This window comes from Rana temporaria, chromosome 3 (assembly GCF_905171775.1).
Source record: "Rana temporaria chromosome 3, aRanTem1.1, whole genome shotgun sequence".
Lineage (NCBI taxonomy): Eukaryota > Metazoa > Chordata > Amphibia > Anura > Ranidae > Rana > Rana temporaria.
Window position 1 is genome coordinate 132,145,269 of NC_053491.1, and position 14,912 is coordinate 132,160,180.

The 14,912-nt window shown below is 38.7% G+C and overlaps 1 protein-coding gene across 1 annotated transcript in view; it reads left to right on the top strand.

Annotated features, from left to right (window-relative positions):
• The window catches only part of SEMA3A (semaphorin 3A), a 294,077-nt gene that overhangs the window by 198,084 nt on the left and 81,081 nt on the right, over positions 1-14,912 (top strand). The window contains exon 7 of the mRNA XM_040343438.1: positions 14,675-14,817. Coding sequence (XP_040199372.1) covers positions 14,675-14,817 — 143 coding nt within the window. The remainder of the gene's footprint in view (positions 1-14,674; positions 14,818-14,912) is intronic.

Sequence of the window (14,912 nt, forward strand, 5' to 3'; positions counted from 1 at the left end):
CAGTGCTCCTATTCATTTTAGTGTGGATTTAGTTCTACATTTAAACCAGGGTTGCCAACATTTACAGACAGTTTGTAAAAAGGCTGTAAATTTGTCATGCTGTATTGACTTTTTAAGTGTAAACCAGGCACATTACTTATTATAAGTATTGTCAGTGTTTCCATGTTGTGTTTATACTGTTTAACGCCTTGCCTACAGGACACTTTCATCCCCTTCCTGCCCAGGTCATTTTTTCAACTTTCAGTGCTGTCGCAATTTGAATGACAATTGCACGGTCATGCAACACTGTATCCAAATACATTTTTAATCATTTTTTTCACACATATATAGCTTTCTTTTGGTGGTATTTGATCACTGCTGGATTTTTATTTTTTTACAAAAAAAGACCGAAAAATTTGAAAAAGACAAGTTTTTTTTGTTTATGTCAGTAAATTTTGTAAATAAGTAATTTGTCTGCTTCACTGATGGGCACTGATAGGCTGCATTGATGGGCACTGATTAAGGGGACTGATGATGAGGCACTAATATGCCACACTGATGGGCACTGATAGTTGGCACAGATATGCGCACTGATGGGCACTGATAGGTGGCACTGATATGTGGCACTGATAGGTGGTACTGGTGGGCACTAATAGGTGGCACGGATAGGCTGATTGGTGGCACTGATGGGCAGCACTGATTGTTTTCACTGATTGGCACTGATTTGTGTGTGGAGGGGGGCTTTACTGTAATCAGGGCCCTGATGATCAGTGCCCTGTTTAAATGTCCAGGTTTTCCCACACGCTCTGGTTGTCTTAATTTTTGATAGGGGTTCTGTCATTTCAGGTTGTCAGTAAAAAATGTGTTCTGTCAGTTAATTTACCATGTTTTGTCAGTAAAAAATGCTTGGCAGCACTGATCCAAACTTCTTTGAAGTTTGCCAAACTCTTCTCAAACTCAAACCTTGGTCATTTTGGCTCAACCCTACACAGTGGCAGGGAGTTCTAGAAAAAAAGAATGTGCTAGCTAGTCCTGATTTCTCAGCAGTTCAATCTTCTTGTACAATACTCAATCATATCTGATATATATATTTTTTAATGATCCTGGCCCCACAGGGTCACTTTCATCCAAGAGGTCATCTGTAAAGAAGCAATTGTATATTTACCTTCCTGGAAGACCTTGGATTTAAAATCGAACTTTAACCATCAGATGAGTTGAATACTTGCTCCCCCCGTGGGCTTGTGCAACCTGTAGTGACATGCAAGCTGGTAGGAGGCACCATAGCAACCGGAGGGGGAAGAAGTATTTACCATATCCAGTAGTGTAGAATACTTGCACGGGCTGGGAAACAGGAGTGGCACCTTTTAATACATGGGCTACCAGAGAGGAAAGTATAGAAAAGATTCTTTTACAGGTGACCCCTTGACCAAAAGTGACTCTGTGAGGCAATGGCAGCTTTACATTGCAGTCACTCTCTGATCATTACTGAGCAATAGAACAGCTGCCCCTTCCACATACCAACAAACTTCCATTGTGTTCTCCAAAATGTATTCTTAGAATACTAGGTCTTTGTGAAGAAAAACATGTAGTGAAAGTCTTTAGATTGATATGCTTGGATTTTAAGGCTATCATTGACACTGCAAAGTTTCTAACCATACTGGCCAATAGTTGACCCTATACTTCACAGCAGGTGCATCTAAAACACACCAATTTTTAAAAGTCATGTGATATACACAAAAGCTCAGCTTCAGAAAAACAAAGCAACCAGCAAAGCATGGTTTTCTCTGCTGTAGTTAAATAATACTTCCAGGTCTTCTTTCAATGCCCTTAACCTGTAAAAGGACTACAAATAGGAAGCAGCATGCAATGAGTTCATCTCTCTGTCACTCTGCTTACTGTTTTCATCAGCATGCTCCTTGTGTTGTTTTCACTCTCCCAGTCTGAGCCGTGTTGTATAGGGACTGCGAGTGGGTGATACCTAATCAAATTTAAGTACTTATACTGCTTACAATAAAAAGTAAATTTAATGACATATTAATAAATACAGAGATGTGTTAAATTGTCCCTTTTATAGTTGTCTGGCGTTTAGCTGTAAGTCCTCTAAACTTTAAAGCTTAAGGGTGACAGGTGGCTTCAATCTATCTTCTCTACTTGATTGTAATGATTCTAAATGCAAGCTGTTTGGCTCGTAAGTTATATATTGAATGTCAGACTGGCCTTGTCTATGTGTGTGGTCAAATGAAGCAGTGATTTCCTATCTTTTTAGTTGTGGTCAAAGGATATTGTCTTGTTGGTGTCCTTGTGAGATTACTACAAACCTTTTCCAATTGTTAATAATAGTTGTCTTTTTCCACTGTGTTTCTGATGTATATTTTCTTTAACAAAAATGTGTACTGATTGCTAAAATATATTAATGAATTGTTTGGCTTTGCCAGACTGACCAGACACACCAACTTTACTTGAAAACATTAAGCTATATAGTATGTTGCAAATGGATTACATTTTTTAAGTGTTGATAATGAGCTTGGTTGCGATAAGAAATACAAAAAAAAATCAATGATTGAGAGATATAAATCTTACCATCTGCAGTAAATCATCTTCATTCAGACCACCACATTGAACCTTTATCTGCCGTTCAATGGAGATTTACTCTTGATTGGGTAATTTGAGTTCATGTGCATGGGCGAAGTTAAGAATCTTACCAGAAGGAAGATGTCATGACAATGCATGTCACTATGGTGTGACTGGCTTAACTGACATAGCTTTGTAAAGATCTCCTTCTGTGAAAATAAGGCCCATTTGCAAATTAATTAGTTACTGGCGGCAGCCTGATAGCTGACCTAAAGTTTTTAGAATTGAAAAACAATCGGATTAGTGTGTGCTTTACAAAAAGCCATTGCAGCATTGGAGTGCTGTTTTTTCCAATCTACTGAAGACAAATTCTCTTGCTATAGAGAGTCAGCAATGAAGGTTAAGTGTGAAATAACTATAGTAACAGAGAGACAGAAGAGCCCTATGGTCCATTGAGTTTGACCATCCCACTTGATTCTTGCTGCACTGTGTGTGTATACAATACAGCTGCAAATGGAACCCCACATGATATGCAAATTATCCCTACATTCATTAGCTGTTTACAAAAAAAAAAGATGCTAAAGAGGTTTGACTGATACGTCTTCAGAAATTCAAATGTGATGCCTAGTCCATACGTCTGGGCTTGCAATCAATGCTGTTTTCCATGTCACAGTATATGTGAGGACAAGTTAGATCCTTATAACATGTTACATAAACAATTTCAATATTATTAATACTTGAAAAGCATAGCATCATTTATTACAAAGTACTCGCACAGAACATTGTATTTTACCTTCTTTTAACCAGGTCACTCTGCTTTTAAACATATTTTTTTTTCTTTTCATTATCCTATTGAACTAGGAACATATAGGGAAACTGATTCTTTGCAGTCCTAGTTGGGAAGTATATAAATTCTACTAATTAAGACAGCAATGTCATACAATTTCAAGAAACCTTAATGCATATTTTTTAAAGGTATAACAAATTTCAAGGTACCCCATTTCACAGTTATCCTAAAACATATCAACCCAACTGCTCACATGATACCAGACTATATTTGTATGTGAGTATTTACTTATTCTCAGTCATACTGCTCCTGCAAGTACTGTCACTTTTCACCAATGTCTAAGGCCTCGTACACACGACCGAGAAACTCGACAGAATCCATTAACCTGCCTGGCGGTCTTCCCGTGTGTGACTCGGGGTGAGATTTTCAGGCTGCGAATGTTCACCCCGAGTCACACACGGGCTTGCCTCGCTCGATGCAGAAAAAAGGTTTTCTTACCTTTTCTCCGCGATCCAGCGTTGAATCCTCGCAGTGCACGGCGGGCGGATGTCCGCTCGATGCTGTGTGTTCCCCTGATTCCCTTCCCTGCGAGCGTCGCGACGCAGGGGGCGGAAGGAGGGGGGGGGCGGCGGGAAATTCAAACGTATAAAAAGTAAAACAAAGTAAAACACAGTAAAAACACACTGATATCATTGGATTAAATTTTAAAAAAATACAGTGACCTTTGATTGCCCCCCCCAGTGCTTTCCAGTGCCCTGTCTGCAGAATTACTGTATCAGTGTCTGTATATTGCACAGCAATAATGGCAAAGCGCGCCTCTGCATCAAACTTATTATGCGACTTGCTGCCAAACAGCGACAGCGATGCCGAATCCATTGCGGAGGAGCTGAGCGACAGCGACGCGTGGGAAAGTTCATCGTCGGATGCAGAAAGTGATGTGGTTGACGATCCTGCACCTGTGCCCAGCGACGTGCGGACCTGGTGCGCAATTGATTGCGCTACGGAGCACGTAGCGCCCCCTAGGTTTCCGTTTACAGGATCACCTGGAATAAAAGTGGACATAGAGGATGACAATCCCTTAGAATACCTCCAACTATTTTTGACCGATGAGGTGATCGACAAAATTGTTTTGGAGACCAATCGGTATGAAGAACAGCAATCTGCTACCCAGCAGTTATTTTCAAGACGCAGAAAATGGGAGCCTGTGACCAGCGAGGATATATGGAAATTCCTTGGCCTGGACGACGGGCTTCTGGGGTTGTAAATCCAGAGCGACTAACTGGTCGACATTTTTTGGAATATGCACCACCCACTCCAAAAAAAGCAGCACCCACACGGATGTGTGTGGTTTGCTGCTCCAAGCGCGACGCCAGCGGAAGGAAAATTCGCAAAGAAACGCGCTACTGTTGTCTCGACTGTGATGTTGGACTTTGCGCCATACCGTGCTTTAAGGATTTCCACACCCGAGACATTTATTGAATTATCATTTTGCACCCCTGTTTGACCCCCCAAAAAATCAGAGTATCTGAATATATTATTTGTTAAAATTTATTGAATAAAAACTATTGTTATTATTAAATTATTATTTGTTATTATTTATTATATTATAATTTATGATTTTGTGTTTCAAACTTTGTCATAGTCTATTAGAGACTCTGGTTTGGACAGATTTAGGTGAGTTATTCCTAAGAATTGCAGGCCTGCAATCTAAAACGCCAAATTTCCATGCAAAATAATGGTACCGCTTTCAGCACCTTTTTTCAGAAAGAATCATACCGCCAGGGAGGTTAAGAAACTTGGTGGCAGAGCATTTTTGCAGAGGAAAAGAGAGGAAAACGGTCGTGTGTATGCTTTTCATCGAGAAAACTGACAAGGAGCCCGTCATGTTCCTCGTCGGCTGGTTTTCGACGAGAAACTTGAGCGTGTGTATGCTAAGAAACCCGCGCATGCTCAGAATAAAGTATGAGACGGGAGTAAAAGTAGCATTTGTAATGCACATTTGTCACGCTGTAACAGACTAAAAAGTGCAAATCGTCTCTTACCAAACTTTTACTTAACACGCAGTAACATGAGATTAGCAAAAGCAGCCCCAAGGGTTGTGCCAGTGGAATTGAACTTCACCAGCCATTGTATGTGTTGTACATCACCGCATTTGAGAACGAGGAGATTTTGTCTTGACCATGTGTACGCAAAGCAAGCTTGTCGAGTTCCTCGACAAGCCTAACAAGGAACTCGTCAAGGAAAATGATGTGTCTTTTCCGACGAGTTCCTCGGTCGTGTGTACGAGGCCTAACCCAACTGCGCTCTATCTTAATCATACCATCTCATTGGTTGACTGGTTCATGCAGCATCAAGATACCATTATTAGTTCTAATTTAATAAGGCTGTTTATTTGTGTATATATAGGGGAGATTTGCTGTAACTGTTGCACACATAATTTGGTGCAGCTGTGCATAGTAACCAATCAACTTCATACTTCAGCTTTCTCAATTAAGCTTTGACAATAAAGCCTAGAAGCTGATTGGTTTCTATGCAGAGCTGCACCAGATTCTGTATGCACCAGCTTTAGTAAATCTCTGCCATAATGACTTGTTCCTCATATATTATCTCCACCATTTCATTTATATTGTAAGCTCTCGATGGCCTTATCATCTTTTGTAAGCTCTAGATGGCCTTATCATCTTTTGGTTAACTTCCTCATATATTATGTTAGGTATTGTTCACCACAGGTTCAGTAAACTGTGTTGATCATCATTGATCAATGCAGGCTCAACACGACATATAAAAAAACAATGGTTTGCCAAGTGTCTTATTCACACAGTACATGGGTGTTGATGTGCATTGTGTAAAAATGCAGACTTGCTGACACAAAAACACATGCCAAAGCACTGTAGCGCATCACATGTGCTATTATTAAAAAAAGTACAATGAAGCTAAAAAAAGGAAAAATGTAAACACTGCAATATATTGTAACAACCAACCATCTACCCTACACAACTCACACCAGCACTTCCATTATGCAGACCATAAAACACAACCACTGGTGTGAACAGACTGTTAAAATACACCAGCCAGGCAACTGGGCTTTTAAGAAGGAGGTTCGAGATGGTAGTCCATATGCATCTATTGTAACAGATGTATGATAATCCCTGTAGGTTTTTGTTTGTGATTTATTCAGCTTAAATATGCTGCAGAACAATTTAGAGCTATATACTGTACATGACCTGTGTACTGTGAACAGCAAGTGCAAAGATATTCACTTTTGAACATTGTCCTCGTAGTTTATTGTGGTACTGCAACTTTATTTATTTTTGGACAACTGCTGCTTTTACAAACATTTAACCTGCCCATAGACAGATTGAAATCCAGCCATTTCAGCAGGGACTGGTTAAATTCTGATCCATGTGTGGCTATCCCCATGCAACAGCCAATCGTTACATTGACTTCTGTTGAATGGAAGTCTATTTTATTGATCTGCAGCTGCTGATCAGTGTATTTTAAGTCAGATGCAATGTTTTTGGTGGAGGATTCCTCCATTCACTTCACTTTATGGATGGAGGAATCATTTTTTTGTTTAATTCAGCCAGCAGTCTGACTAAAAAAAACAATCTATGGCTACATTCTACTGTTACTATAAGAGCCCATTCACACAGGGGCGCCCCAAGTCGCGGTTGAGAAAGTCAATGTAAGTGAATGGAGCCCTTCTAATGTACACTACTAAAGTCGCTCCGACTTCAGAAAAGGTTCCTGTACTACTTCAATCCGACTTCTAGGTGACTTGTAGGCAACTTGTACCCATTGATTTCAATGGAAGTCACCTCCAAATCGGATCCCCTGTCTTAACTGAAGCAACAATACAGGAAGAGAAAATTGTTTTCTCAGGCAAACCCCTTATTCCCCCCTCCCTCCCAGGGCCGATTGTTGTTTGATTGGCCACTGGAAATCATCCTGTCCTGGAGGCGACTTGAAGCCGCCTTGTAAGTTGCCCAAAATTGCGCTGTGGCGCGCGCTCAGGTCGCCTCGCAAAGTCGCGGCCAGAGTCGTGTTGCCCCTGTGTGAACTGGCTCTAAGTCATTTATTTATCACTTATTTTTTATGATAGTTTGTATACATGGCAGAAAATAAAGTTTGGCAGGCTTGTTTGGCAGGTTGTAAAGCTTGTTGGCAGCTACACTGTTGTTCATCATATACATTGTTTGTAAATCTGTGTGGAAGTAGTAGTAATTTTATAATTGTCATGAAAATTATGATGCCCCAGGTCTGTAAGCATTAAAGATCATTGTTGTGCTGGTTATTTGCAGCAATTTGCAATAGGAGGTATTTAAATGATTTGTTAAAGTAATTTTGTGTTCTAAAGGAACCAATCACAACTGGACTCATGATATCAATATTCAATCTTTAACTATTATAAGGATGCATGTCAAGGGGTCCAAGGCGCCTGAAGCCTGATATTTGCTTCCTTGCAAATACGACTTCAGTCAGTGTGCTCTCAGAAGGTGTATAAGGTCAGGAAGGTAACAAGCAGCGATTATCAGGCTTCAGGTAACCTCTGACCCCTTGATTGCAATGGTGACCGATTTCGTTTTTTTTTATTATTATTATTCACTTCCCTGTATGATCATTTATTCCACAAAAAAAAAATCACTTCACAATATTAACTGAGGACTGTAATCTTTTTAAAGAACATGTCTGGGAATTCAGTTCAGTAAAGACATTTTGACAATTGCAGTTTAAAATTAACTACTCAATAACTCTTTCAGTCTGAAAATTGGTCATTTATGGCCATCATTTTATTGTTTGGAATAAACCATGTAAAGAGCATTTTCAAAGTTCTGTTGTTAAGTTAATGATGCGTTAAAGATGAAAAAGTGTCTAATGTTTGTAAAATGAGTACAAACACACACATGTTTTTGTTTAGACATTTCGCAGCATTAGTGTAGGTATTTTGCTCAGTACAGTTGAAAGGCTCTGAGACATGCAATGCACTGTTAACGTCTGGAGGTTCCAAACATAAAATACAACTTAGGATCAAATATGACATAATATTTTACAACAGGCTGAAAGATAGACATGCTAAGTAAGGCATGCTGCTTTCATCTGATCTTAACTCTCCATGTTTCTGTTTCTCATCTTTTTAAGAAAAGCATTGCTTGTTTGTTATTCCCTGTCAAGAGATGATTGTATTGGCCTGACTTTTTCTTATTTACAGTGTTTGATGCAAACCTAATTTTACTGAATGTGTGTACATGGATATATCAATGCAAATTTGTACATCATGTTACCATTTAACCATTTCAATACAGGGCAATTTTATCCCATTCCTGCCCAGACCAATTTTCATCTTTTAGCGCTGTAATACTATGAATGACAATTGCAGCAATGCATCCAAACAAAATATTTTGATCTTTTTTTATACAGAGTTTTCTTTTGATAGAATTTAATCACCACTGGGTTTTTACATTTTTGCTAAACAAATGAAGAAAGACTGAAAAAAAATTTCTTAGTTTCTGTTATAAAATTTTGTAAATATGTAATTTTTCTCCTTCACCGATGTGTGCTAATGAGGCTGCACTGATGGGCACTGATAGGCTGCACTGATGATGTGGCACTGATGGGCACTAATAAGATGGCACTGATGGGCACTGATAAGGAGGCATTGGTATGCAGCACTAATGGGCACTGATAGGTGGCACTAATGGGTACTGATAGGTGGCACCAATGGGCAACATTTATGGGCACTGATGCTCACTCATAGACGTCACTGATAAGGAAGCACTAATGGGCACTGACAGGCATCACAGATGGGCACTGAAAGGCAGCACTAATGGGCACTGATTGGTATCACTGATGGGCACTGATTGATATCACTGGTGGGCACTGATTGGCATCACTGATGGGGCTGCACTGATAAGCATTGCACTGATTAACAGTGCAGATGTCCCCACTGAGGAAAGCTGCTTATCGTCTCGCCTCTCCTCACACGCCGTCAGCGCGAGGCAAGGAATTCCGATAACTGGCACTTCCTATTTACACTGTGATCATCTGTAATTGGAAGCGAGGTGGAACCTGGCATGGTTAGGCCAATTTACAAAGAAGTTAACCCACCAGCATGTCTTTGGAGTGTAAGAGTAAACAGGAGTACTGGGAGGAAACCCATGCAAAAACAGGGAGAACAGGCAAACTCCAGGCAGGTAGTGCCATGGTTGGGATTCAAACCAATGACCCTAGTGCAGCTAGGTGCAAGTGCTAACCACTTAGCCACTAAGAATGGTCACAGAATACAACTTCTTTTTCTACAACTTTCTGGATTCCCTGCATGCTTTGCAGCTTCTCCTCTGCTGTTTACTTTCAAATTCCAATGTGCTACATATCCCATGGTACCTTTTAGCCTGCAAGAACTGATTCCTTTACTGAACTCACCTCCTGAAACTCCTACTCTTAGCACCTCTTTAGTTCAAAAGGCAGGCTCTGTGAGATATGTGACACAGCAGTGCCTACTCACAAGATATAGTGAACACAGAATTCATGGAGGTAAATGTGTGGGGATCCCCTCAAAGTAAGTTCACAAACTTAAAGATCCTTCTGATTAATACAAGTCAGCCAGAAAAAAATTGACATTTAATATGAAAATTAATATAATAATTTTACATGTTGACCTAGATCTGTTTAGTGGAGGCATATTAGACTAATTCAACTAATTCCACTTTCAGCAAGCAAACCCTTTCTAACTAACAGTGCTTTCAAATCATAGTCTTGCGACTGGTTTGTGAGGTTTTTTTTTATACAGCTCTTCTGACACTAATTCAACATTTGCTAATGGATGTGAATTGCTTATTTGAGAGTTTGAGCCACTGGTGGATTGATCTGAAAACCTTGCATATGGTTACTTCATTGTATTGCCTGTCAAACCTGTGTTTTTCTGCATTTGTGATAACAATTATTGAGTTTACATCTCCTACCTGCTTGCCTGTGAGTCACCAAAATTCACATTTCTATGCAACATACCTAACTTTAGTGAAGGGCCTGTGCTGAGGAGAGATGACAAAATAAATCTGCATTTCTTTCCAGTATTACAAATAATAATAACTCTGGCTTCCCTAGATGTTCATGCACTTTGCTTACCCTAACTATTCAAACATGTGCTAACCAAGAGGGGCAGCATATTTTCTGCTATGCCTTCTTCGATATAACTTTATATATAGACTTATGTATCTTCATGCAGCCTTATAAACCCTTCTCATCCAGCCTCATGGGGGTGGGACAGACATCCTGATTATATTACCACTGTAATTTTCTGTCTGTGAACATGACTCAAGACCAGCTCAGTCATTGCGCTTGGAATGCACATTGAGTGCACTCTCAGCATGGACACCTAGCCATCCATGGATTCAGTCAGGAAGGTCCTTGGACTACATAGCTTTTGGAGATTGGCGATCAGATTGCAATGTGTATGATAAGCCCAAGACAGGTTATTTATTTTACCAAACCAGTTGGGGTATATATATTATTGAGCAATTTATATCACTGAAAGTATATATCACTGAAATTTTGAGTATTGATCTGAACAGGAATAGAATGGAAACTATTTTTGGTGACTACCATGTATTTCCCTCAATTTTCTGTTGTGACTATGGAACAAAAGTGAAGGGAAATCTGCCTAATGGGACACCAATGGCAATAAAACCTGCAGGTGTTATAATCCTCCCTTATGTTATCCAAAGTGTAAAAAGGTTTTGCCTTCATTTCTAATTTAAGCAAGTCCAACACATTATGTACCCACTAAAGTAATCCTAATCTTCAGATCAAACATAGCTCTTCCATTTGTACACACCTTTCTTTATCTTGTATGCTCTCTTTAACATCACATAGATAAAAAAAATCCAGAATTAAACTGATATTAAACTGATATTTAGAATGTATTATTTTTAATTTCTCTAAAATCTTTTCAAAAGTGAATTAAGCTATTCCATTTTTTCTTATTATTAAATGTTATTAACTTTAATTGACATTGTTGTCACGTGTAGAGATTTTGAGCATATAAGAGACCTTGAGAATAAGGAATTCCTGTTACATTTTCCAAAGCAAGATGAAATCCTGTATGCTGAAAATGTTCTGGATCATGATCTGCTATTTGTTAGCAATAATGGAAACCGGAAGTGTTAACCCTCGGAGTCCATTACATTAGCACATGCTCTGTTAAATAATTTTGAACACCTTCCAAGTTTCATTTAAGATTAAGAACCAGGTGGTGGAATTCATTGGAAATATGAATTGTTGGTCATTCTGGCACAAGTAGTAATTTTTATGAGTTTATAGGGAATAGTAAAACACCAATGAGTGAAGGAGTTACAAAGCAGATTGATTTTTAGAGCTTTTATTATGACCAAGATACTTTAAATAGCAGATATCCTGTCTCAAGTGCTTAACAATGCAAACAAAGTCATAAAAAGCAAAATAGAAAAAGTCAAGACAAAGTCAAATAGTCTGAACCTGGAAAAAAGAAAATCCATCATTGCGGTCATTGTTTTTTGCCGGGGAAATGAATAAAAATAAATGCGTTCAGTTGCTTTTGTAGCAAGCTGTAGCTACAAATGAGTTTTCATTGTGCTTGAAAGATGAATTAGGCACCAGGAAAGATTCAGCTTGTAATCAGTCAATGTCTATTTTGGCAAGTCAAGAGAACAAGAAATGTGTGGTGTCATTGTACATCACAAGTAAATGGGGATGCCACCCAAATACTTCACATACGGAGATTTGTAAGTTGAACATTTACCTTATGCCAAATGAGAAGTCCTAGCCAGGCAACCACTAATGAGATTCTCTTGTTTCCTCCCTTTCCTTTGGAATTGATGCTTGGCAAATCTAGTACTACTTTACTACCATCCTAAATTAAGTTAGTGATTCAAATGTTCTGTCTAAAGCTAATGTAACCAATGAAACTGTAAAAACTGTGGGCAAAATGTAATTTGTTTACATTGTAACTATTCCACTTTTCAGTTTTAAAATTAGATTATCTTTTTTTTTTACATTTATAGTTTGCTTTGTTTAACTTAGCATATTTTTTATTGTGTTTTTTTTTTGGAAGTATGGAGGATTCCCAAATACTATTTTCCAAAAAACATGAATCATCTTGGTACTCAAATTTTTTTATCCAGGTGTTTTCTTTTTCATATATGTGTCTGTATGTGTTACTGTGTTAGGCTTGTGTTATATTTTAACTGTGGACAGTATATGTGATGAAAATCAGTTATTTTGTTGCATCATATATTTAATTTTAATTCTAAATATTTTAATTATACCTACATTACTATGAACCTGACTATCCTTCGTCTGATATTTTTTTATTCAGCTTTCAACAATTTGAAATAATAAATTAAAAAGAGCACTCACACTAACATGGTTCTTTTAAAATTAATATACAACATACGTTGGAGAGCTGAAATGCCGTGTCTTGATTTGTAGCAAAAGTAGCTTAATTTGCAACATGCAAAAAGAGAAAAAATCCTGTTTACGTTATTACAACAGTAAAAGGCTTACCTATTTTGCACATGCTGGGTAGACCCTTTATACACATAGCACTCTGCTCATTGATTTAACCTATAAAATATAAAACTCAGTATATATAGTATTTATTCAATCTATATACCAATTTTGATATGTATGAATGTGCTAAAGACTGGAGCACACCTTTACCCGCATGTCTTCAGTGTTGGTGACTTGGTTGACTCTCAGACATGTCCCCTCTTCCTTAATGGACCATCCTTTCATGGGCCCCACCATGAGGTGTTTCCAAGAGGTTTGCAAGAAACCTACATCCAACTGCACCACTTTCTCAAGAACTCAGACCAAATGAACTTCTAGGTTCATCCTCTTACTCCCTTCCAATCCCTGTGCTCTAAAAATACACCTCAACAACATTTGGTTTCTAGTATATACAGTACATGCTCCTATATAGTGCTCAATCACCAAAGGCAAGCAAGGCATGCTTGTCTTAGAAAAAATTCCTGACTCTAGACTTATGTGAGGAGACATTGGAATGCATTCATGCTTCCACTATCCACAAAGTGTATGTGACAGTCCAGGAAAATGGCTACAAGATGCAATTTCATTTGTACAGAACTCTGATGCAGATCCACAAGTTCTCTCTTTCCACATACAACCTATGCTGTAGATGTGATTCAGAATTAGGCTCCCTAATACATATCTGGTGGACCTTTCCAGTCCAAAGCCCCTCTGGTTCAAGGTTTACCATATAATTTCTTTGGTCACTAACTACACGCTAGACTTCTTTCCAGCCCAATTTCTTTTGCATTACCCTTCCTTCTCCAGGAGATCATACTTCAAATCACTGGCAATGCATACAGTGGATGCAGCCAAGCTTTTATTCCAGTGCTTTGGGTCTTCACTCAGGCCCAGCTGTCTGGGAATGGCTCTTGAGACTTCACAAAAGAGCAGAGATGGATGGATGAATCTCTAACACACCATAACCCCTCAAAATTCACAAAGAACTGATCCTTCACTTTCAAACAGGTGTGGAATGCATCTGTCTTACTGGTAATTCCCCTTGAACCAGTACTTTTTCAAGAAAACGTTCACTGGGACAGATGTCCCTCATCCCTATGCTACTATTGAACGCACCCGGGTAGCTACAGTGTTCAGTACAGATGACAAGTACATAGGGAAAGTTGGCTCCTCCTTCCCCTGCCTCTACATTTTTTTTCCTCTTTTTCTCTTTTCTTTTCCCTCTCCCCCTCCTTCTACTTCTTCTTACCCCTTTCTTCTTGATCTTCTTCTCCACACCCTCCTATTTTGACTTCACCACTTCTCTTATGGGGTTACCTGCTAGACTGTCAGTCCCTCCACACAGGGTTACCTTTTTGACTAAAAATTGTCACTGATTTCCCCTTCATGAGCAAAGAGGAATTTGTTCATTGTACATAACGGGGGATGCAAACTTTTTACATTTCCATATAATTATAAATATCACAATGTCCAAAGAAAAGGACAAATACATGTATTCCTAAATTCCTTCCTTAACAGGTTGTGAGATATACAAGAAATAAAAGTTAGAGGGCCAGCATGAAAAGGAAAGGGTAAAGAGTAGAAATAAAGGTAAGGTCTAACATCTATAGATATACAGACTAAAACATGTTTGGAATCGGACCTAAGGCCATTTATGGTAAGGCTTTATATGTTGTCTTTTATCTTGATTTCCTTTTTAATGTATCCCATACCATGGTATGTAGAAAAGCGGAGTTATATGGTTGCTCATGGTATATTTCCTGTCAGTGTATATTGATCAATGGAAAAATAAAAATGTGCCCTTATTCCTTCCAGATCCCAGGTTTGTTGGTGCATATATAGTACCAGAAAATGACAACTCAGAAGATGATAAAGTCTACTTTTTCTTTCGTGAAAATGCAATAGATGGCGAACATACAGGAAAGGCCACACATGCACGAATAGGACAGCTTTGCAAGGTAAATACAAAATATAAACAAATCTGTGAATAATGACCAAGAATAACCAGTAGTCTGTTAAAAGCCATAAATGGCTCATTATCCCTGTCTGGTAA